This window comes from Schistocerca gregaria, chromosome 2 (assembly GCF_023897955.1).
Source record: "Schistocerca gregaria isolate iqSchGreg1 chromosome 2, iqSchGreg1.2, whole genome shotgun sequence".
In the NCBI taxonomy this organism is placed as follows: Eukaryota; Metazoa; Arthropoda; class Insecta; order Orthoptera; family Acrididae; genus Schistocerca; species Schistocerca gregaria.
The window spans coordinates 760,187,246-760,209,890 of NC_064921.1; the positions used below are offsets into that span (position 1 = coordinate 760,187,246).

General features: G+C 41.7%; 1 protein-coding gene across 9 annotated transcripts in view; it reads left to right on the plus strand.

Moving 5' to 3' along the window:
* The window catches only part of LOC126334965 (uncharacterized), a 289,683-nt gene that overhangs the window by 31,249 nt on the left and 235,789 nt on the right, over window positions 1-22,645 (plus strand). For 5 of the 9 annotated variants that reach the window (XM_049997738.1, XM_049997739.1, XM_049997745.1 and 2 more), the window contains one exon: window positions 10,718-10,966. The exons of the other annotated variants lie outside the window; for them this stretch is intronic. In XM_049997738.1, the coding sequence (XP_049853695.1) occupies window positions 10,722-10,966 (245 nt within the window). In that variant the 5' untranslated portion in view covers window positions 10,718-10,721. The remainder of the gene's footprint in view (window positions 1-10,717; window positions 10,967-22,645) is intronic. 9 annotated transcript variants of the gene reach the window in all.

A 22,645-nucleotide genomic window follows, 5' to 3' on the forward strand; every position in this document is an offset into this window, starting at 1 on the left:
CTAATGAGGAGGTATTGAACAGAATTGGGGAGAAGAGGAGTTGTGACACAACTTGACTAGAAGAAGGGATCGGTTGGTAGGACATGTTCTGAGGCATCAAGGGATCACCAATTTAGTATTGGAGGGCAGCGTGGAGGGTAAAAATCGTAGAGGGAGATCAAGAGATGAATACACTAAGCAGATTCAGAGGGATGTAGGCTGGAGTAGGTACTGGGAGATGAAGAAGCTTGCACAGGATAGAGTAGCATGGAGAGCTGCATCAAACTAGTCTTAGGACTGAAGACCACCACCACAACAACAACAACAATTACACTTATATTGATAACAACAAGAAATGTTTAAAACTAGCTTCCAATTTCGTATTTAAGTAATTATTTATGATAGCAGAATTCCCACTGATTTCGCTGGTGCATTCAAGTAATCCGCTTATTGAAGTATGTTAATGTTGCATGAAAAAATGATAGCCATGTCTGCAATGCAGGTATTCAACGTAATTGTTGAGAGTAAGGACTCTTGCAAGATTATCCTACTCATCCTCCTGGCCCACATTGCCATTACCAACTCCCATAAAAATTTCTCTGTACTTGAGAAGAGAACGAGGTTTCCAATAAGGATAAGAGAAATATTGCACTGATTCATGATAATGGCTAGTGCTCAGAGTTCAATTACATCATTAGCATTCTCAGTATCTGCATACATGGGACTGATGACCTCAGATGTTAAGTCTCATAGTGCACAGAGCCATTTGCATACACTGCTATTGAGAATTTATTGTGGCTTCAACAAAGGTGAATGCAGTATTAATGGTGCTAGTGTATTGCTGGTTCTGATTGCTTTTCAGAAACCCATTTGTCCAGTTTGATAAAGGGGTCTTTATCTTCCTATCACCATTTTATCCTGTGGTTTATTGTATAATATTCACAGGTAAAAAATCTACTCAGCAAGCGGCAGCAAGAGGAAACACAATGTGTGGAAATGCATGAACTTTCGGAATCAGTGGCTTTTCATTCTGGTAGAAGGTTGAAGGGATAGTAAGATGGATGAAAGAAAAGGTCTTGATGAGAGAGAAATTCTGCCTTTTGCAAGACACAATTTTTTAATTTTGACTTATTCAAACATGTTTCAGCGCTTTTGTCATATCTTAAGTGGGTTTTTATTTTTCTTCCTGAAAATTATGATTGCATGTTTCCATTTTGTCGAGATTCCACGACTTTTTGGTTTAAAGTTATCTGCCAATACAAAGAAATGATAATTAGGCAGCAAGTGATTTGTTCATTTACATACACAGTTAAAGACATGTCATATAATTGAAGCATTACATGTTATAAACTTAAGGCATGCTTAAAAATGTATATACAGGGTGAAGTGAAATTTGCACTCTAGCAGTGCGACTCCTCACAGGCCAATGATAAAAAATGTCTGTCACAAAATTTCGTCCGGCGAGTACATCCGGCAGAAAAAGGGCGTTAAAGAGTGGCAGTATGGCAACACTGTAACCAAGTGTATGGTAACTATCTCTGTTGGCATATGTTAGTTGTGCTGTACAGTTGGTGCAGTGGACAGAGTTTTGTGTTAGCATGCAGGAGGTCAAGGGGCACGTTTTCTTTTTTATTTGCTAATTTCATTCCGACGTTTCCTGCTCTAATATACACTGTTTCTTGGGTCACATGTATTCTAAATTTACAACATTTTGTACCGCTGAACATAAATACGTGGTTAGACAAATAAGAAATAGACAGTTGAAACAAATAACCTGTCATATGATAGGATAACTACAAAAGCAATACCAGTTCCAAGCTGCTAAAGATGATAGCACAATACAGTAACACAACATGTACTTGCCATTTATACTACATATAATATGAGTGTTCAGATGTCATACATTATCAACCAGTGACAATAATAATGTTTATATTAATGACAGCATGACCTTCAGAACAGAATACATTGTCCTCAGAACAACAGGTGCTCAAAGTGACCCTGCACGTACAAACACTGCGTAACCCGCAGTATCGTACAGCTCTGGTCCCTTTGTAGCAAAGCTGTGTTACAGTAACAAGAGCAGCATGAATACGCCCTACCAATTCTTCCACATTTGTAGGTGGAGTAGAGTACATGTGCTTGTTCAGGTGTCTGTACAGGAAGAAACCCAGGGGATTTAGGTCATGTGAACATGGTGGTCATACAACTTGACCTCCACATCTGAGCCATTCCTCTTTAAATGTTCCGTCCCAATACTGTCACACATTAATTCCAGAGTGTGGAGATGCACCATCATGTTGGAACCATTTCCTCTGCTGAACAAGTAGTGTAACATCCTCCAGTGCATCCGAGAGATAGTTTGAGACGAATGCATGATACTTTTGTGTAGTCAGCCAGTCAGGCAACATGTAGGGGCCCAAACACCTATCGCCCAATATTCCTGCCCAGATGTTGATACCAAATCGAACTTGATATCCATGGTCACGTAGGACACACAGTTTAACCTCACACCAGTGGTGGGCATTGTGCATATTGAAGACACCCTCACGAGTGAATGATGCTCCATCGCACCATATTACGGTGTTCACAAAGTCATCATTGGTTTCCTTTTGTTGTTGGAACCATTCACAGAATTGCATCCGCTGATGGCAATCTGCAGGATGCAGGTCTTGTGTGAAAGCATAATGATAGGGGTGCACCACATTAACGACTGTGAGTTGCAAGACACGCAGCTGCCTTGCTATGCTACGTGTACTTTCCTGAGGTTCTTGGTGTATGACCTCCAGAATAGCTTCCTCAGTAGCTGGAGTACAGCGAGTCCATGGATGACTTCTGTCACACGATGGTGGAAGGAGAGAACCTGACACCCAAAGGCACAGCTCCAGATGACGAAACACATCTTTATCTGGATGGCATCAACGAGGATATCCAGCAGCATATTCACGAGTGGCAACACCAGCCCGGTTATCATATGCATCAAGGACCAGAAACATATCTACATATTCATGCCATGTATGCCATTGTACATGCCATACATCTGCCACTTTAGAGGTTTACAATGAGAAAATTCGATGTGTGTACGCATGTATGTTGCAACTGTCATGGGCGCGTTACTTCACTTGCAACTATTCCCTGTCTGGTGGACAGTGCATACAGCATAAACATACTGTCAGTCCTGCACGTTGTTCCATCTTACAGCATTACTCCTCTGACAAATATTGTTCTGTATGATTTATTCCAACACCTCTAATTGTGAAATGTTCAGTTTTGAATTACACTGTTTCCCTGATGGTAATAGACATTATGTTTCCACAATCCCATTGATAGAATAATAATAACAATAATAATAATAATAATAACAATAATGTATTGAGAAATGTTCTCACAGCATGTGGATACAACACTCAATGTTGAAAGACATAATTAGTGGGACCGTGGAGTTAACACGTACAAATAGTAACCGAGTTTGGACATTATTTGTAAAGTACGTTTCTAGTCCTATTGGTAACGTAAGGCCCTAACAAAATGTAATGGACCTGAACGAGGCAAGAATAATTGTTGGTACTAATCTATGGGACCATTGGAGGAGGGTACAAAGAAAACAGGTTTCACATCTAGTAGATGAAGTGGTGTGAGTAAATTCATGCCCACGACACGGTAAGAGCTTCTTTAAAAGCTATGTAACCAATCTTCCATTTCTACAATTGTATTATGTAAGTACAGAAGTTTTCTAGAGGACTTCCTGCAATTGCCATTGACGATTAAGAGGACAGATACCACACCAACTGGACTACATTTACCAAATAAAAAACATATGCCTCAACCCAGGCTCAAACCATCGACATCCTGCGTGCTAACCCAAAACTCTATCCATTGCAACAACTGTAGTGCACAACTAAAATGTTCTGTCAGATGTAGTTACTATTCATGTGGTGACAGTGTTGCCAAATTGCCACTCTTTAACATCCTTTTTCTACCGGATGCACTCTCCAGACAAAATTTTGTGAGAGACATTTTTTTATCGCTGGCATATGAGGAGTCATGCTGCGAAGCCCGAGTGCATGAATTTCGCTTCACCCTGTATAGATTACTAGTTTGGAAATAATATGGTTATACATTTGTTCACATGCCTCGTGTAACACTATCATTGTTGCTGTCATCCATCAATCTCTTCTGTCCATCTTTGTCTGAACTTGTTGTCTCAAGGTCTTTATATTTCCCTGGAACATTGTTACCTTTGTGAATAGTATTTAAAGCTATCAGCATCATATACACTTAGTTTTCCTATTAGTACTTGACTTTTACCACTGTCCAGTTCACAATCAATCATTTTATCGCAGTTGCCATTGACACTGGTGACATATTAAGAACAGAATTGGACCGAGTATGCTACACTGAGGAACACACACACACACACACACACACACACACACACACACACACACACACACACACACACATATAAATTATCATCAGTAGAAATGTGAACAATCTCCACCTTTTGCATCCTGTTTTCCAAGTAAGACTGAAAGCACTCATTCATTGTTCCTCCGGTACTTAGCACTTCTATCTTGCTCAATAGTGTTTTATAGTTAGCAGTGTCAAAAGTCTTGGACAAGTCAGAAAATGTCTGTAACACAGTCATCCCTATGAAGAGCTTCAAGTACCACTTTTGTGAACTCCACAATAGCTGATATTGTACTTCTTCTATTTCTGAAACCCAGAAGTTATATTTACTCCAGAAGTTATATTTACTCATGTGTGTTATTAGTTTCTCTTTAATGATTCATTCAATAATTTTTGAGAATGAAAGCAGCTGTGAAACTGGCCTGTAGTTTTCAATGCTTTCTACTTTAGCTTTGTTTTGCAAGGGCACCACTTGCATGCTCTAGGTTTTCTGAGAAAACCATATATTGTCTGTTAATGGGGCTTGTACACTTCAATGGTGCTTATATGTTATCTATGCATGCCTTCAGAACAGAGACAGGAACTTTAGCTATGCCTGCTGACTTCTTATTTTTTAATTGTTGCACAGCCTTCCTAACTTAAAGCTCTGTTGTCAAAAATGATATTATTATGCTTGCTGTGTAAGTCACTGTGGGTACTACAAATGTTTTAGGTAGATTTTGCTGCAGCTTTTCCACAATACCAGAGAAATGATCATTTACAAAATTTTCTTATTCCTTAGGACTTCTTATTATCCTATCACTATCTTTGACTTTTATGTTATTATGCGTGTGTCAGCCTTTTCCAGTTTCTTCTTTTGAAACCTCCCACACCATTTTCCTTTTTATTTTCTGTATTAAATATCAATTTGAAATTAATTTCAAAACAGTCTAGAGTGCAAAGGCACATTTAATATGAGCTGACAGCAATTGCTTATTGTTATTCAGTGGTTACTGCTCCACATCAGCCATTGTCCGTCATTATGGTGTTTGAGGTCTGAAGATGATTGTGTGCTCATCAAAACTGTCACTTGTAATAAATACACCTTTGCAATCTAGACTGTATTATAATTAATTTCAAATATTCTATTTTGATTTTTGACTGTCTCCAGCATTGTTTCGAAAAATATATGTGTCTGTCATTCAATGATTTTTTTTTTCCCTGCAAGTGGTACCCTCCAGCATATTTTTTTATACCTGTAGTAGTACTCAAGGAACTGTCAATTAGCGCAACAGTTTTGCAAAGAACTGAACAATTTAAGTGTCTGTGAGGACTTTCTAATACCTACAGTTGTCCATGTATTTTACTTAAGTGCAGTGGTAAAAATGGCTTCTTTTGGTATAGCACCTCAAAAATTAATTTAAACAATGTGCAAAATTTAGAACACTTCGCATCTGCATTGGTTTCCATACACACATCATCTCATGTTTGACTTGCCCATGTAAGCATGTGTCTTATGATCCAAGAATATTCTTCTGCAGGTCTGTGATTTTGCAGGTTTCACTGAGCCTTCTTTAGCATTATTAACCGACAGTAATGATCCGAAATGCTTAACAATTATCCCTGTCAGTGGCAGTACGTGCACAGTCTAAAATTGAAGCTGATCTTTTTGAAACCCTGTTATCAGTACTTACCATTTGTGCTGTGGTGAAAGTGCTCTAAACATTTAGGAAGTTGTTATTAATTTGACCCGTAGCACCTATGTTAATATTTATGTCTCCACAAATTATATATTTGTTTTGAGGGCTGAGACCCTTTCCAGGACTTAAGTTAATTTGTTGAAGAACATGTGTACATTACCGCTAAGTGTGCGGCTAACACAAAGAATGATTAGCTTCTTATAGGCACGTAGCTTTGTTATTTCAATGGCTGACAATTCAAAAGGTTTATCTGTAGTAATTGTGCTCAGATCCTTTCTAGCTTTAAAATGTGTTCCACGCCTGATATCGACACAGGATCCCACACCTTTTCAGGTTGACCTACAGTAGTAACTTGCACATTCATATGATGACAGCACTAGATGCTGTGAATCATCATCTCTACACCAGTGCTCTGTAATGCATACTACCATGCTACTCAAAGAATGTAATTCAAATTCAAGTTGGTGTACTTTATTTTTAATGGACTGCATATTTTGATAAATAATAGATAATTTTGGGCAAATTTGCACAGCTCTTGCATACTCCAGTGTGGGCAGTTCTTTGTTCTGCATTCACGATGCAAAATTCTCTAAGCCAGTTGAGATCCTTTTAAGAGAGAGGAGCCTAGTTGTCGTAAAAAAAGCCCATGTTCTCCTACCAATGACAACAGTTACTTGACCATATGTGGTCCTACACCCATCCACTATACCCTCACCAATTATGTCCACCAAGCTCCCTTTTCCAAACCTGTAAAAGTACAGATCATGCTTAGTGTAGTCCCATCTCTGCGTCCCCACTGTCACCGCTGCATTTTGCACCTAGCCAATAGTAATTGATGTTTTCTCCAGCTCCACATTGACACACCTTACAGCACCGCCAAGACGAGGCCAATCATGCTGATGGGACAGTGAGGGAAACTATCTTATTCGTGCCACCATCTACGTTGAATGTCCTGGCCCTGGCCCTGTCCAGGCTGTTTCCTACTTCACCCATTATCACTATATGATTGTCTTTCATGAAATCCTTACTCAAAGACCCTAAACATTCAATCACCTGATCCAGCCAAGCACATGGTTAGAAAATACTGGTGACCTGACACTCCTCCACTAATTCTCCTGTAATAGAGGGCCTTTACCACTGCCATGACTGCTACTAGCAACAGGACTCTCTTCTTTGTAACACTGATGTTATTCCTTACCTTTCTAACCACAAGCACGGTTTGCTGCACATGTATTACTCGTACACCATCTTGAGACTACTCTCCCCTCAGCTCTGGCAGCTGAAACCAGTTGCTGGTAGCCACAAGTCCTTCTCTAGCAAGCCCTCACACCAATTGCCAGTTCCCAAACACCCTCATCACCACTATTTTCACTCATCCTTATCAGCTCTCTCCTAACTTGATTCAACTGCACAGATCTTTCCTTCCTGTTCCACTATGAAATTATTCCTGCAGCAACTTTTGCAGTTCCAGGAAAGGGCCTCAGTGATCTCCCCAGAGACCTCCCTACTCATTTATGTCAGCGAAACAACTTATTATAGTTCCCACAATGCATTCCACTATCCCCTTTCCTATGACAGCTCCCACAGAGTCCGCTCAAGGGCAAATAATATCTATAGCAATGGAAAAAAGCTCAAATATGAAACACTAAAGAGAGTTTATGAAATGTATTATGTTTATTTCACTATAAGAAGATTGCAACCTCTGCTAATACATTAAATTTGTTACTACTGTAAATTCAGAAACAAGCAAGGTTATTCTAAAAGGTGAAGCAAGTGTAAACAAACGTTTGTCAGAGATCACAAGTAACGGGAATTTGAACCAGCTTGCAATATTTCAGAAACCTAAGACAGAGATGACAAAACTTTCTTTGTGTGATGGAAAGAAGACACTAGTTCAGCCATTCACAGCAAAGGGTATTTATCAATTATGTCCAAATGAACACAGTTCATTACAAGCCTTAGGTTCAGTATATAAACAAAAGTCAGGACTATAAAACTTCTATCAAAAATTCACTGTACAGGTAAACCCACACTATAATACACACTAAATATACTGCAGGAAGTATTCAAAATGCGAAAATGGACAGGAAAGGACAAAGGTGCACTCAACCCATACGATCAAAATGGGTTTTGACAAGCACTATAATCCCATTTATCACTCATCCACCATCTGTACATCTCTTGAATACATTGGTGCAGCTTGGACTTCGTTTAAATGTTTGAGTTTTTGTAATAAAAGCTGGTTAGCAAGTCTGAGAACAAATAACATTCAAATTTTAGTTTTACATGTTCAAGTGCATGGTGCAATATTAGCAGTTATACAATATTCCATAAAAGTACCTGAATTATCACAAGTATTTCCTGTCAGCTTTTACCCATCGGTTAATATTAGCAGTTATACAATATTCCATAAAAGTACCTGAATTATCACAGGAATTTCCTGTCAGCTTTTACCCATAGGTTAATGTGATGTAGCAGTGTTCAGTGTGGAGCTGTCTCTGCCTTTACACTGATCACAACCCTCATTTTAGCAGTTGTGTGTGGTTAAGTGGTACAAGATTTCTTGGGGAATTGCTGTTTGTTCATTAAGGGGACTTAAAGGTCAAGTATCAGTGTGGTTCCTTGTAAAATGGCTCTAAATTAGCATCGCACGCCATTTAGTAAATATTTGCTTGCCTTCAGGCTTTGAATAGTCAAGTCCTTTACTGTTGTCATTGTCATGCAATCCATTCCTAACAAATTAGACTGTATAACTCAGTGCTCTTCATGGCAGTAGCCATTAGAAATAGGCAGCTTTACTGGTAAAAATGCCCGTGTAACATATTGCAATACCTTTGTTTTGCAGCCTAGCAGTTGGGGTAAGCTGTGACCATGAAAGATAGGGCCCCACAGACATTACTCTGCTTTGCATTTAATTTAATTTAATTCACCATGACAGCTGGCAGCACTCCAGGCAAAAACAGTAGTCATTTGTGAAGTTCTGGCAATACTGAGGCATTGCCATAGTGATGTTTACAAAATTGCATTACACAATTGGTTGAGGTACTTGCACAATGATTAATTAAGATGTGAAACAGTCTGAATTATTCAGCTACTTTTCCTTGGATACTGTTTCCATTTGTCTGACTTCTGATGCTTCAGGTGGTAGGAGCAGACACTAAAGATGCATTGCAGATTTTATTGAGGGGGATAACAATTGACGATTGCAATTTTCTGAGAACAATAGTCATCAGATTGTAGTATTAGTCTAATTACTAAAATGGATGACTCATAAAATTTCCATTTTATGTTGAAGCAGGGGAAAAAATAATTGAAGTATGTTGAGGAGAGCCAAAAACTATCTACCTAATTACATCATCTATGACACCAACCCACTTTTCCATGTTGAAAGTTAATGAGTTCTGAAGAACAGTGCATAATCCTCTTCTGCAATGACTATAGAGATGCTGTTACTGTTTGCATAGCTGTGGTAGAAGCCAGTACTTTATTATGTGCTGCCCTGACACATTTAGCATTTTGTGAGGAACTACGTGACACTGTGCAAGTAATTATAAAAAAGACTGTAAGAGATACCCAGTGTGTAAATGAGATGTTGAAATGATCTATCACCTCTGAAAAAATGTTGAAAAACTGCTATAATCCAAATCAGATTTTTTTGTAGCCTTGTTTTAAATTAAGATTTAAGACAATTGATTGAAATGTATGATCAAGGGATTGCTTGATTAATAGTGAGGTTTTTTTTTGGGGGGGGGGGGGGTTCATAGTTCATAACTTCCACTATGGGGGTTTCTCTGTTGTTTTCCTAGTTGATGTCAGTATTTCTAATCCACACCTCTATTCTTAGTCTGTCCTTTTTGTATCTGTGATGTGTCTTCAGCAGTCTTTGCTACTCTCAGCTTATCAGGTTTTCAAATTCGCATGCTGCCACTATTTTTGTATTTCTATCATACTGTGCTACCATGCCTCCCTTAGATTATAGTTAATCCTCTAATAGTCATTTTTGTATCAAATTTCCCCTTACTTAATGAGGCAACACTTGATTCTGAAAGCTAGTGCTTCTCTCAGCTTTTGTTTGCTTTAATCTGCTATGGCTTGGGAAGTAGACTTTCATTTGCTTGTCATTTTCTGTGCAACCATTTACATGTAGTAGTGAAATCTACACCTTGTGGTATTTGCTTCCAAGAAGTACTTTGTACAGCCATGTAGTCAACACAGGAAAAAAATAAGCTTTAGTGCATTATTAGAAGCTTGATCAGCTTATCGCTCATTGTTTTAAGATGTTACACTGTTTGTAATGATTTGTTTTGGACTGACTATCATTTTGTCTCCTTTTTGCCTCTTACATGCTCTAATTTATTTGCACCTCTTTTGTTATTCTTATTATTGCATGAAATAAAATTTCAGATGCTTTTAATAAAAATGCATGTTATTTTCTGAGATTTTTTAATGTGCACGGAAAAAGTAACCCACAAAGATGATTTCAGGTCTGACAAAAATGAATTTATGTTGGAGGTGATTGATTTGTACTAACATCTTTCTTTTTCTTGATAATACCCAGTATCAGCATATAACTGTGGACATGATTGTTTTTGCATAGCTTTGCTTTCTTTTGTATGTTTAGTTCAAGGCTTATTATTTTTGTTCTGAAGATTAATGAAGCTGCAATACACACTTTGGGAGGAAAGAATGTTGACTTGTTCAGAAATGGAGAAAGAAAGAGGAAGAAGTACAATGTCACTAACTGGTAGCAGGAAGAGAAGTAAATCTTGTTCAGACAAAGACAGAGTGCATGGGAGAGAAGACAGTTTAACAAGGAGTTCATTGAGTGGTCTTAAGAGCAGAAGCAGAAGCAGATCAAACTTACATAAATTGTTGACTGACAAGGAAGATACAAATGGGTAAGAGTTGGAGAATTTTTGAGATTACTGATACAAGCTTAGTATTATTGGGTTGGTACATAAGTTCACAGTGTTTTTCCATAAGTTTAATAAACACAACAGACACATTTAACAGAGACTTCAGGTATTAATAGTATATTCTCCTTTACTATTTACAATAGTCTGCCAATGCTGGGCTAAGTTTTGGAGTCTGCAAATGTAGAAATCATGTGGTTTTGAGGTGAAGAGCTCATTGAGTCATGTTCATAAAGGAAGTTCCTCGAAGGTTGTTTGATAGAGAGCAGAAAAGGCGAAAATCTGAGGGTGCTAGATGAGGTGAATAAGGTGTGTATTGGATGACTTCCCAACTCAACTCCTGTATATCATTCAGCAGTCTAACACTATGCTGGTGGGTGTTATGGAGTAGCATAATTTCATGCAGTCTTCCTGGCCATCGTCCTTGGATTGCATTTGCAAGACATCTCAGTTGTTGATGATAAACATCAGCGTGGATAGTTACACCTCGGGGAAGCAATTCCTAGTCCACCACACTTTCACTGTCCAATTAGATGAATAAAATTATCTTTTGTGGACACACTCAGGTCTTTCTACAGAGAGTTGATGCTTTGTTTGGACTGAAACATTCTTTTTTCCTTTTATTTGTATAAAGACACCACTTCTCATCACAAATAATGATACAAGATAGAAATTGTGGGTGTTATTCACAAGCCAAGTGATGAACTGCAAGCAGAGGTGTACATATGGCTACCGATTTTTGTGAAGGCTTAGAGCATGCAGTACCCATGTATCCCACTTTTGGATCTTCCCCATAGCATGCAAATGTCGCAAGATGGTGGAACCACGGTTCATCACATTTGCCTGTTCTCGAGTGCACCGATGCGGATCATTGTGGGTTAATATGTTTAAGCAATCTTCATAAAACTCTGAAAGTCTTCCTGGCCATGGAGAGTCACTAATGTCAAAATGATCCTCCTTAAAACAAGAAAACCATTTACCTGTTGTGCTCTGTCCCAATGGCATTATTGAAATGGCACAAATGTATCTGGCTGCCTCTGCTCGTGTCACCCCTATGTTGAGCTCAAAACAGAAGAATATATCACAAATGCTCCAGTTTCTCCACTTAGGACTACCTAGTGTCCACTGCTCCACTCACTATCTCCAAATGACAATATGTAAACTCAAATAGCAATATTGAAATAATAAACTACAGTCAATAAATAAACCCTTAGCAACTGGAATACTAATATGCAAAACAAAAACGCCATGAACTTACGTGCCAACCTAATATTTGGTTTTTTGTGGAAGTCGTATCTCATTGCTTGAAATTGTAGAAGACCTGTGGAGCTCATATATCATAACTTTTTTCTTGTGTTTGAAAGTCATCGTCGTTTCTCTTTTTGTTGACACAGTATCACATTGATTTTTTTCTGTGTATATTTTAGTGCTTATTTTCACTTAATATGTAACTAAACTCACTTGCAAGCATGACATCATTAGATGGAATGTTATGCAAAGCAGAAATATCCATAGTCCACCAAAATGGGCTACGATATGTGCTCTGGTTTATTTTTAACTGCACCTATGTCTGCAAGCACTGTTTTGTACTTCCAGCAGTGGAGTCATATTTTAGTTAAATGTTTGCCGAATTTGAGGCATGTGTGTATTTAGTAATAAGGGCAGTGCATGGGGCGAGAGGAGACATTACTAAATGGGTGCTTTTTCCACTTTAGGAATCAGTATTGAAAATGGATAAGACATTTGGAACAACTAAAGAATGATGAATGAAACATAAATCTATTTGCCGAAATTCCTTAACTCGTTATGTGGCTCGTGGTGTATTATCCCTGCAGCTCTGTGTCTCAATAAGGAAGTATTTATTCTCTCTTGTAAATATCCTGTGTGCCTTTCAGGGGTGCACAAATTCCTTCTGTTTCTGCTGCATTCATAAAATTGAAGTCATTCAGAGGCTTGTCAAATGGATAATGTGATAGAACATTATCATACATGTTCCCTGACACCAGAATTCTTGTTACAATAGAATAAAATGCTTTTATTTCAGACTAGTTTCTCTTTCATTTCTTTCAAATGCCACTGAATAATAATCATTTTTCCATCCACTTACTTTGTGTCATTAGATGGCTGTACCAGCTTTTGCTATTGATCTGTTAAAGTTTTATACTTGTGTACAGAGTTTTCCATTTAATATTTGGGACCGAGACTCCTTCTTTTTACTTAACACTTGCCAAGCATCTTAGAAATGACATCTCAATTAATCCATTGTTTGTTCTATACATTCCTTGGATATCATTATTCCATACCACCACCACCACCACCACCACCACCACCACCACTGCCACCGCCACCACTATAATGAGTATTCTGCCCCCCAGGGGCTCAGCATTCACTTGCTGAGTACGGGCTTGGGGGCCCCGGGGTCCTGAGCTGGGGACTGGTCTGCGCCGCCAGTCTCCTGTCACCGTAACCCCCGGACATGCTTCAGCGACCACCGTACGGCGCGGCGGTGAAATGTTGTGTGCTGCGGGGAATGGTAATCTTGGCTTGACCGCCTGGATTGCGAGGGAGGCCAACCTCTATAAAAAACCCTCAATCTTTCGGTGTGCTCCGCACCTAGAAGATGCATGGCTGTTGGGGTGGAACAGTCGCAAGCGGGCAACCTCTGGAGCACCTGCCGCACCCCAGTTGTATAAGGCTTACTCAGGCACGCGGGGCTCTGTCTGAGCGGACCTTTAGTTCCCTAGCTGCTCGTGGGACCGCAATGGACCCTTCGACCTCTACATTTCCCCCTACCAGTGGCTTGGGTGGGCCACTGGTAGGAAAACACACCCCATCGAAAAAGCAGCTACGCGCTGCGAGTCCTCCAGCGCCTGGTGTTGCTAGACATTTAACAGACTGTAGTAACGGAGCACATGCTGATAATCAGAATGTGTTTTTGATTATTAAAAGGAAGGAGGGTAGCTTTGAGAGGGTTTCTCCCTTTTACATCCGCAAGGGTCTTGAGGGAATTGCAGGAACACTGAAATCTGTAAAGCGACTGCGCAATGAGACTCTGTTAGTTGAGACTTCTAGTTCCCATCAAGTCGCTTCCCTTCGGAAAGCAACCTGTCTAGGAGAGTAGGCTGTCGAGACCGAGCTCCACTCCACTTTGAATTATAGTAAGGGTGTTGTGACGTGTAGGGACTTGGTGGATATCCCCATAGACGAGTTAAAATCTGAGTGGGCTGACGAAGGTATTGTTGACGTGCAGCATATTATGAAACGAGTCGATGGGGACCTCGTCAAATCTGACTCATTTATTATCACGTTCAGTTGCCCGAGACTCCCAGAGCATGTTAAAGCAGGGTTTTTACGTTTGCCAGTACGGCCATATTTCCCCAACCCAATGCGCTGTTTTAAATGTCAGCGCTTTGGGCATACTACGTTGGGGTGCAATGGGATAGCCACTTGTGGTAAATGTGGTCAGCCTGCCCATGACGGATTGTTCATCGCCTGTGAAGTGCTCTGGGAGTCACCCTGTCTGGAGCCAGATCTGCCCCATCTATCTCGAAGAACGGAAGGTACAGGAGATTAAAACATCTAAGGCCATGCAACCTCCTGTGTTTTCAACATCTTTCGCTTCCGCTCTCAAAAAACCGGTACAACTGGCCACTGTTGCTACGCAAACGGAGGTTGCTAGTGTTAGCACTAATACCTGCGCTTGCCAGTGCACTTGTGCTGCTGCATTTGTTTTGCAACCTGCGGCTCTCCCCGCTACGTCGGACAAAGCCGTGGTTGCTGACATTGGGGTACTTCCTGCCTCTCCCCATATGGCGCCTTCTGCCCAGGCGAGTAAAGCTCCAACTGTTGACAAGGCTCTGCATTCTAAGCCCCTCAAGACAAAGCCTCAGAAGGTGAAGGTTTTGCCACCTGAGGAGACTAGTTAGCGTCGGTCCGATGACGAGGCCATTGTACTGTCTGACATCTCCCGTGGGTCATCATCGGAGCTTATGGACATTGATGTCAACCGGGAGCGATCTTCTCGCCCCAGGAATAAATCTCCGGCCAGTATGGGCTCACCTCCAAAGCACAGAGGCAGGGTGAAAGTTCAGCCACCCTGATCACTGGCTCCCGTATTACAGTGGAACCTGAATGGGTTCAGGACGCATGTGGCCGAATTACAACTCCTTATACGAGAGTGCCCCTTGCGCTTATGTCTCCAAGAGACACATTTTCAGGCCACTGATGCTCCTTCTTTACGGGGTTATAGCGTATATCAAAAAGATGATCTGATAGGGGAAAGAGCAAAGGGTGGTGTTGCGGTTTTTGTCCGTGACATGCACCCATCATCTGAGCTCCCTCTCGTCACCGTCTTGCAAGCAGTTGCAGTTGACATTCTTGTGCGTCGGAGGCTCACTGTCTGTTCAGTTTATTTACCGCCTCAGGATGCGATAGACTCTGAGGCTCTCACGGATCTTATTAGCTAACTCCCCCGTCCATTTCTTCTTCTGGGGGACTTCAACGCTCATAATGTCTTATGGGGCTCTCAGACTACTTGCCCCAGGGGTCGCATTCTGGAAAGCCTCAAGATATCTGAAGAACTGTGTATCCTCAACTCTGGTGCTCCCACTCATTTCTGTACTGCTTCCGGGTCGTCATCGGCTATTGACCTTTCCTTTCGCTCTCCAGCACTTGCGGATTCTGCTCTGTGGGAGGCTGCTGCTGACCTCCATTCTAGTGACCACTTCCCCCTTTGGATTCGCCTCCTGGATGAGGCTGTGGCATTGCCAGTGCCGCCCCGGTGGCACCTCTGCAGAGCTGACTGGACACTTTTCAGCCAACTGGCTGTTTTGGATCACTGTGCCAGCATCCACGAATAGGTAGACCATGTTACAGCCATGATCTCCCATGGTGCTGAATTGTCAATCCCACGGTCATCCAGTCATCCCAAGAGGCGTCCTGTCCCTTGGTGGACCACTGAGTGCCGCTCAGCCATCCGAGCCCGCCGTGCAGGTCTGCGCCGCTTCAAGTGCCGTCCCTCAGCTGACAATCTTGCGGCCTTTCGGGTGGCAAGGGCCAGAACGCGGCGAGTGATTAAAGAGAGCAAACAACGGTCATGGCAATCGTTCTTGAACTCCATCTCTCGCTCCACTAGTTCTACGAAAGTATGGGAAGCCATCAGGAGGATTTCCGGGAAACTCAGCCAGCTACCTGTCACGGCATTGCTGCATCAGCGATGTCTCCTCACAGCGCCGAGAGACATTGCCCAGACACTGGCCATGCATTTTGCGGACTCTACCGCCACTATTAACTGTGATCCAGATTTCTGCCGCTACCGCACTGCCATCGAGAGGGGTCACTTGGACTTCTGGACTCTAAATTCTGAACTCTATAACTGCCCCTTCACAATGTGGGAACTGGATTCTGCGCTGTCTGTGGCTCATGATACTGCGCCTGGTCATGATCAAATCCGGTACAGCATGATGCGGCACTTGTTGCTGCCATCCAAGGAAGTTCTCCTGAACTGTTTTAATATGATATGGTTATCCGGCACGTACCCTGACTCATGGAGGGAGGCGATTTTGATTCTCCTCCTCAAACCAGGGAAGGACTGAACGCATCCCAGTAGTTATCGCAGTATTGCTTTGACGAGCTGTGTTGGGAAGACGTTGGAACGCATGGTCAACCGCCGCCTGGTTTGGCTGCTCGAGACCAGGCAGCTCCTTAGCCCCTCTCAGTGTGGCTTTCGGAGATGCCGATCCACTATAGACAACTTGACTCTGCTTTAGGCCGCCATCCAGCAGGCCTTCCTATGTAACCAGCATTGTCTAGGGGTCTTCTTTGACATTAATAAGGCGTATGACACTACTTGGCGCCGCCTTATCCTCAATCAACTCCATGAGTGGGGCTTTCGTGGCCGTCTCCCCATCTTAATTCGGTCCTTTCTTTCTCACTGCCCATTTCGGTATCGGGTTGGTAATGTGCTATCTGATTTGTACGTGCAGGAGAATGGTGTTCCTCAGGGCAGCGTTTTAAGTGTCACCCTCTTTGCCGTCGCTATTAACAGTATCACGTCCACTATCCGGAGTCCTGCCCAATGCTCCTTTTTTGTGGACGATTTTGCTGTTTTCTGTTCTTCCTCCAGTCTTGTCACTGCTAGTCGGCAGTTGCAGCTTACGATAAAGTGCTTAGAGGCATGGACTGCAAAGACGGGTTTTACCTTTTCTGCAGACAAATCTGTGTGTGTTCATTTTAATCGTTCTCGGCGTCCTTTTACCTCCCCTGAATTGCATCTGAGGGACACCGTTCTTCCTTTTAGAGACACTGTGAGGTTCCTGGGCCTCACTTTTGATTCCAAGTTGTCGTGGTTGCCTCACGTTAAAGACCTCAAGGTGCGGGCCCTGAAGGCACTGAATATTTTGAAGTGTCTGAGCCATCGGTCGTGGGGAGCAGATCGGGCGCGTCTGCTGCAGTTTTATAGGGCTTTTGTCTGATCGTGTCTTGACTATGCTTGCACCGTGTATGGTGCCTTCCGTACCAGTCCCATCCCCAGCCTGTGTGCTGAGGCAGGGGAACCGCCGCTCGCCATCCGGCGGAAACTCCTCATGGTGCGACGGGTGTGTCATTTCCTTGCCTGTCCTACCTCCTCTGCGTACCCTACCATTGCCCGACCGCCTATGGAACGTCTCTTTTCCAGTCGTCCCAGGGCAACGAGACCATTTGGGATTCGTGCCAAGCATTTGCTTGAGTCCCTTGGTGTGGAACGTGTGGCCCCCCAACGACAAGGTTTTACTCGCCTGCCTCCCTGGTTGCTCCAGAGGCCCAGCATCCTTCTAGATTTGTCGGAGAACTGGAGGAACTGCACACCAGCGTTTGTTTTTACCTCCTTATTTTACGATATGTTAAACCAGCATCCGGACCATGTACCTGTATTCACAGATGGCTCTAAACAGGGGGACTCTGTTGGTTGTGCTGTTGTTTTCCCTGATCGAGTCATCAAGCTACTACTTCCTGCGGCGTTTACCATCCTTGACACCAAATTGTTTGCAATCTTGCGGGCATTGGAGCAGATGAGAAGTGTTCCCAGACTTAAGTTCCTCATCTGTTCTGACTCCCTGAGTGCCCTTCAGACCATGCAACACTTGTACCCAGCGGATACGGTCGTCCAGAACATCCATGATGCCCTACTCCACCTGCAACGGCAGAGGAAGGAGGTTTCTTTCTGCTGGGTGCCGGGGCACGTGGGTATTAGGGGAAACGAACTGGCGGATGTGGCTGCCAAAGATGCATGTTCCCTCCCTGACGTTGTTGAATGTGCCTTCCCCCTCCATGCTGTAACCTCCCTTTTGCGTTTTCGTGTTATGCATCAATGGGAAGAGGAGTGGCTGGCAGTTTCTGACAATAAGCTGCGTCTGGTAAAGGTCACTACGCGACCATGGCGTACGTCCTACCAGCCATACAGGCGGGATGAGGTTCTCCTCACTCACCTCCGCATCGGGCACAGTCCCTTAATGCATGGTTTTTTACTCCGGCGGGAGGACCCCCCAATCTGCAGTGCTTGTGGCGTCCAGATTACTGTCCGCCACATTTTACTTGACTGTCTTTTATTCTCTGACCAGAGGGCGGTGGTTTCTTTGCCACCGGATTTGCCCTCTATTTTGCAAGACGACGCAGCAACTGTGGTTAAGGTCTTACGGTTTTGTGTCCTGTCCAATCTGTTGCCTCGGATTTTAGGGAGAGGGTTTTAATGTGCTGTTGGGTGACCGGCTCACCCAGGTTTTAGGTAAGAGGTCCGCCAGTCACGATTACCTCCTTGTTTCCCTTCGGTTTCTGATCTCTTTTCCTTGTGTTTCCTTTCCTTTTTTAGTGTGTTCCTTCTCCTCTTGTTTTGCCTCTGTATGTGGGGATTTGTAACTGCGTCAGGTCTGCGTCTTTTAGCCATTCTCCTTGATCGCTGTTCGTCTTAGTCCCTTCACTGCATGTGTTCCTGTATTTATGTGCTTGGGCGCTGAAGACCACACTGTTTAGTGCCCATAAACCTCAAACACACACACACACACACACACACACACACACACACACACACACACACACACGAGTATTCTGCATATTTATTTATTCATGGCAAAAGAGGAGCAGAGACAGAAAGGAGAAAGGCAAAGGAAATACCAGGAAATCTGAAAGAAGTCTAAGGCAGTGTTAGTGGAAGGAAAAAGGAAAAGTTGGAAGGAATTCACACGAGAGTTGGTAGAAGGATATTAATGTGGGTAAAAGGATGCTGTATGGAATTACAAGGAGTAAGAGGAATAAAAGTGCTAAGACAAAGCTGGTGAAAGGAGAAAATAGGGATCTAATAATGCAGCTGAAGAGATGAGAAAAAGATGAAAAGAGTACTTTGACAAATTACTAAATTTGAAAGAAGCAATGAAAAGGTGATAGAAGTACAGTGGGTGGACTTGGACCTGGGAGAAGAGAGAGATCTTACCATGTTAAAAGTGTAACTAGCAGAAGAATGAAAGTAGGAAAGGCATCTGAGATAGGTGAAATAAGAATGGAGACAGTAAAGGCAACTGGAGCTGGGCCCACTGGGATACATTTGTTATATATATTGCTAAGATGCATATGGATTCAGAAATGTGTGCCTGAAGAATGGTGAAAGGGAATAATAATTCATATGTTCAATAAGGCAGACAGGCAAATATGTGATAACTGTTAAGGAATTAAAGTCATATTACAAGCAGGAAAAATAATGGAGAGGATACTGGAAAGAAGAGGAGAGGAAAAGAGCAGGGATAGTTAGGAGCAGTATGGCTTTTGACATGGCTAGTCAATAATGGACTCAATCTTTAGTATGAGACAATTGATGGAAATGCATTGGGAGTGTGGTAAAAAATCTGATGACCACTTTTCTTCACTTATAAAAAGCATACAATTGTGTCCCCAGAGAAAAGAATGAAAAGGGTGTTGGAAAATGAGCATTTGAAATTCTTCAAGCAACGTATGACAAAAGCTTCAGCATGAGACAAGGAAGTGTGATATCACCTTTATTATTTATAATAGTGATGGATGAAATGGTAAAAGAGCCAAAAAGAAGCTCATAGAGGAAAGGAGATGAAGTTATTCATATTTGCCGATGGCATTGTGTTGTGAGGGACGAACAGGAACAATGAATAAGAACAACTCGTCATCTTAGATGGAAAAAAAAGAAGAGAAATATGGGATGAAATGTAGTGTGTAGAAAACCAAGACTATGATGGTAACAAAAGTAGAGACAGAAGGTGAAGGATGAATTAACATCAAAGGACAGGATACTGAAATTGTGGGAAACTTTAAATATTCAAGTAGTATGATAATACAGAATGCAAGTATGGAGCTAGAAATCAGTAAAAGGGTACAGGAGCTAATGCAGTAGACCAGTGTGTGAGGGACGTTGTATGGTGAAGGAAATGAATTGTTAGCTGCAACAGGTAGAAGACGTGCTTTATTGGTCGTGCACATTTTAGCGATTTTGACTGAGATAAACTCATGCTGCAGTGTTGTTCTTCGGTGGCATGCCAGTCCAGAAGTGTGAACAGGAACAGCTAAGTGAAAAAGCCGTGTGATATACACAATTGTTTATATAAAAAGGCAACTTTATAATTTTCCTTTGTGTGAGACCGCATGTACAAGATTCATGTGCGGTTTGTAGTTCTGTATTCGCATATTTTACTGCTCTTGTCGCACCTGCATAATCGTTCATCAGTTGTATCAATACCTGTTTGTATTGTGATATATTGTGAAATTTCAAACTTTTGCGAGTGCCTTGGTAAACTTGTACTGCAAATGACAACTAAAACAATCAGAAAAAATCAGTAGTGTCATATCTCAAGGAGAATCATGAAACTTACACCACAGGCAGACATATAGAGGAATTATGGCCCGAGTTTAAAACAATGCATTCGATAGATATGTACCCAGTAGAACAGTTCATAATAGAGGGGAGGGGGATTGTGGAACCTCCATGGTATACGGTCACTGTAAAGAAACTTCTAAAGAAACAAAGCTTACTGCAAAATAGGTGTAAAACAAAATGTAGGGCTTTAGATAGATAGAAGCTGTATGAAACATGTTTGGCTGTTAAGAGAGCAATGCATGATGCCTTCAAAGACTGGTCAAGTGATGTTTTTCAAAAACTGAAGAAATTCTGCTCATTTGTAAAGGCTGTTACTGGCACCAAAGTTAGTATCCAGTCCGTAATAAATGAGACAGGAACTGAAATTGAGGGTAGCGAAGCAGAAGCGCTTAACTCCATTTTCAATTGTTTCTTAACAAAGGGAAACCGAGGAGAATTGCCCCAATTTAATCCAAATACTACTGCAAAACTGAATGAAATAAGTATTGGTGTCAGTGATGTTGAGAAACAACTGAAATTGCTAAAAATGAACACAACTCCAGGGTGGTGGAATGCCTCACAAACTATATACTGAATTTGTGGCTAAGTCAGCCCCTCTTCAAACTATAATCTGTCATAGATACCTCGAGCAAAGAACTGTGCCCATTTATTGGAAAAAAGGATAGGTCACAACTGTCTGCAAGAAGGGTTGTAGAATCTTAAAACATTTTCTGATCTCAAACATAATCTTGAACAGAATCACCTCTTCAATGCCAGCCAGCATGGATTTCGAAAACATCATTTATGTGAAACCCAACTCTCACTTTCCTCGCATGGCCTACTGAAACCTTTATATCAAGGCAGTCATGTAGATGTAGTATTTCTTGATTTCTGAAAAGCATTTGTCTCAGTACTGCACCTATGCTTGTTATGAAAAGTATGATCATATGGCTTCATCAAGTGAAATTTATGACTGGATTGAAGAGCTTGTGGAAAGGAGGGTGGAGCATATTATCTTAGATGGACAGTCATCATCAGTTGTAGCACTAACTTTGGGTGTGCCCCAGGGAAGTGTGTTTGGACCCTCACTGTTCATGTTGTATATTAATGACCTTTCAGGCAATATTAATAGTAAACTCATACTTTTTGCAGATGTTACAGTTGTCTTTAATGAAGTACTGTCTGAAAGAATCTGCATAAACATTCAGTCAGAACTTGACAAGGTTTCAAAGTGGTGCAAAGATTGGAGACATACTTCACATGTTCAGAAATGTAAAATTTTGCACTACTCAAAACGAAAAAGCATAGTATCCTATGACTATAACATCAGTAAGTCATTGTAGGAATCGGCCAACTCATACAAATACCTGAGTGTAACACTTTGTGGGGATATGAAATGGAATGATCATATAGCGTCAGTCATGGGTACAGCAAGTGGCAGACTTTGGATTTATTGGTAGAATACTGGGGAAGTACAATCAGTCTATAATGTACAAAGGACATTGCTTACAAATTACTTGTGCAACTGGTTCTAGAATGTTGCTCAGTGGATACTGAACGTATACAGAGAAAGGCAGCATGAATGGTCACAGATTTGTTTTATCTGTGGAAGAGTGTCTCGGAGATACGAAGGAACTGAACTGGAAGACTCTTGAAGACAGATACAAACTATCCCAAGAAAGTCTACTAACAAACTTCAAGAACAGGCTTTAAATGATGACTCTAGGAATATACTAAAACCTCATATGTATCACTCTCATAGAGATTGTGAGGATAAGCTTAGAACAATTACTGCATGCACAGAGGCATTCAGA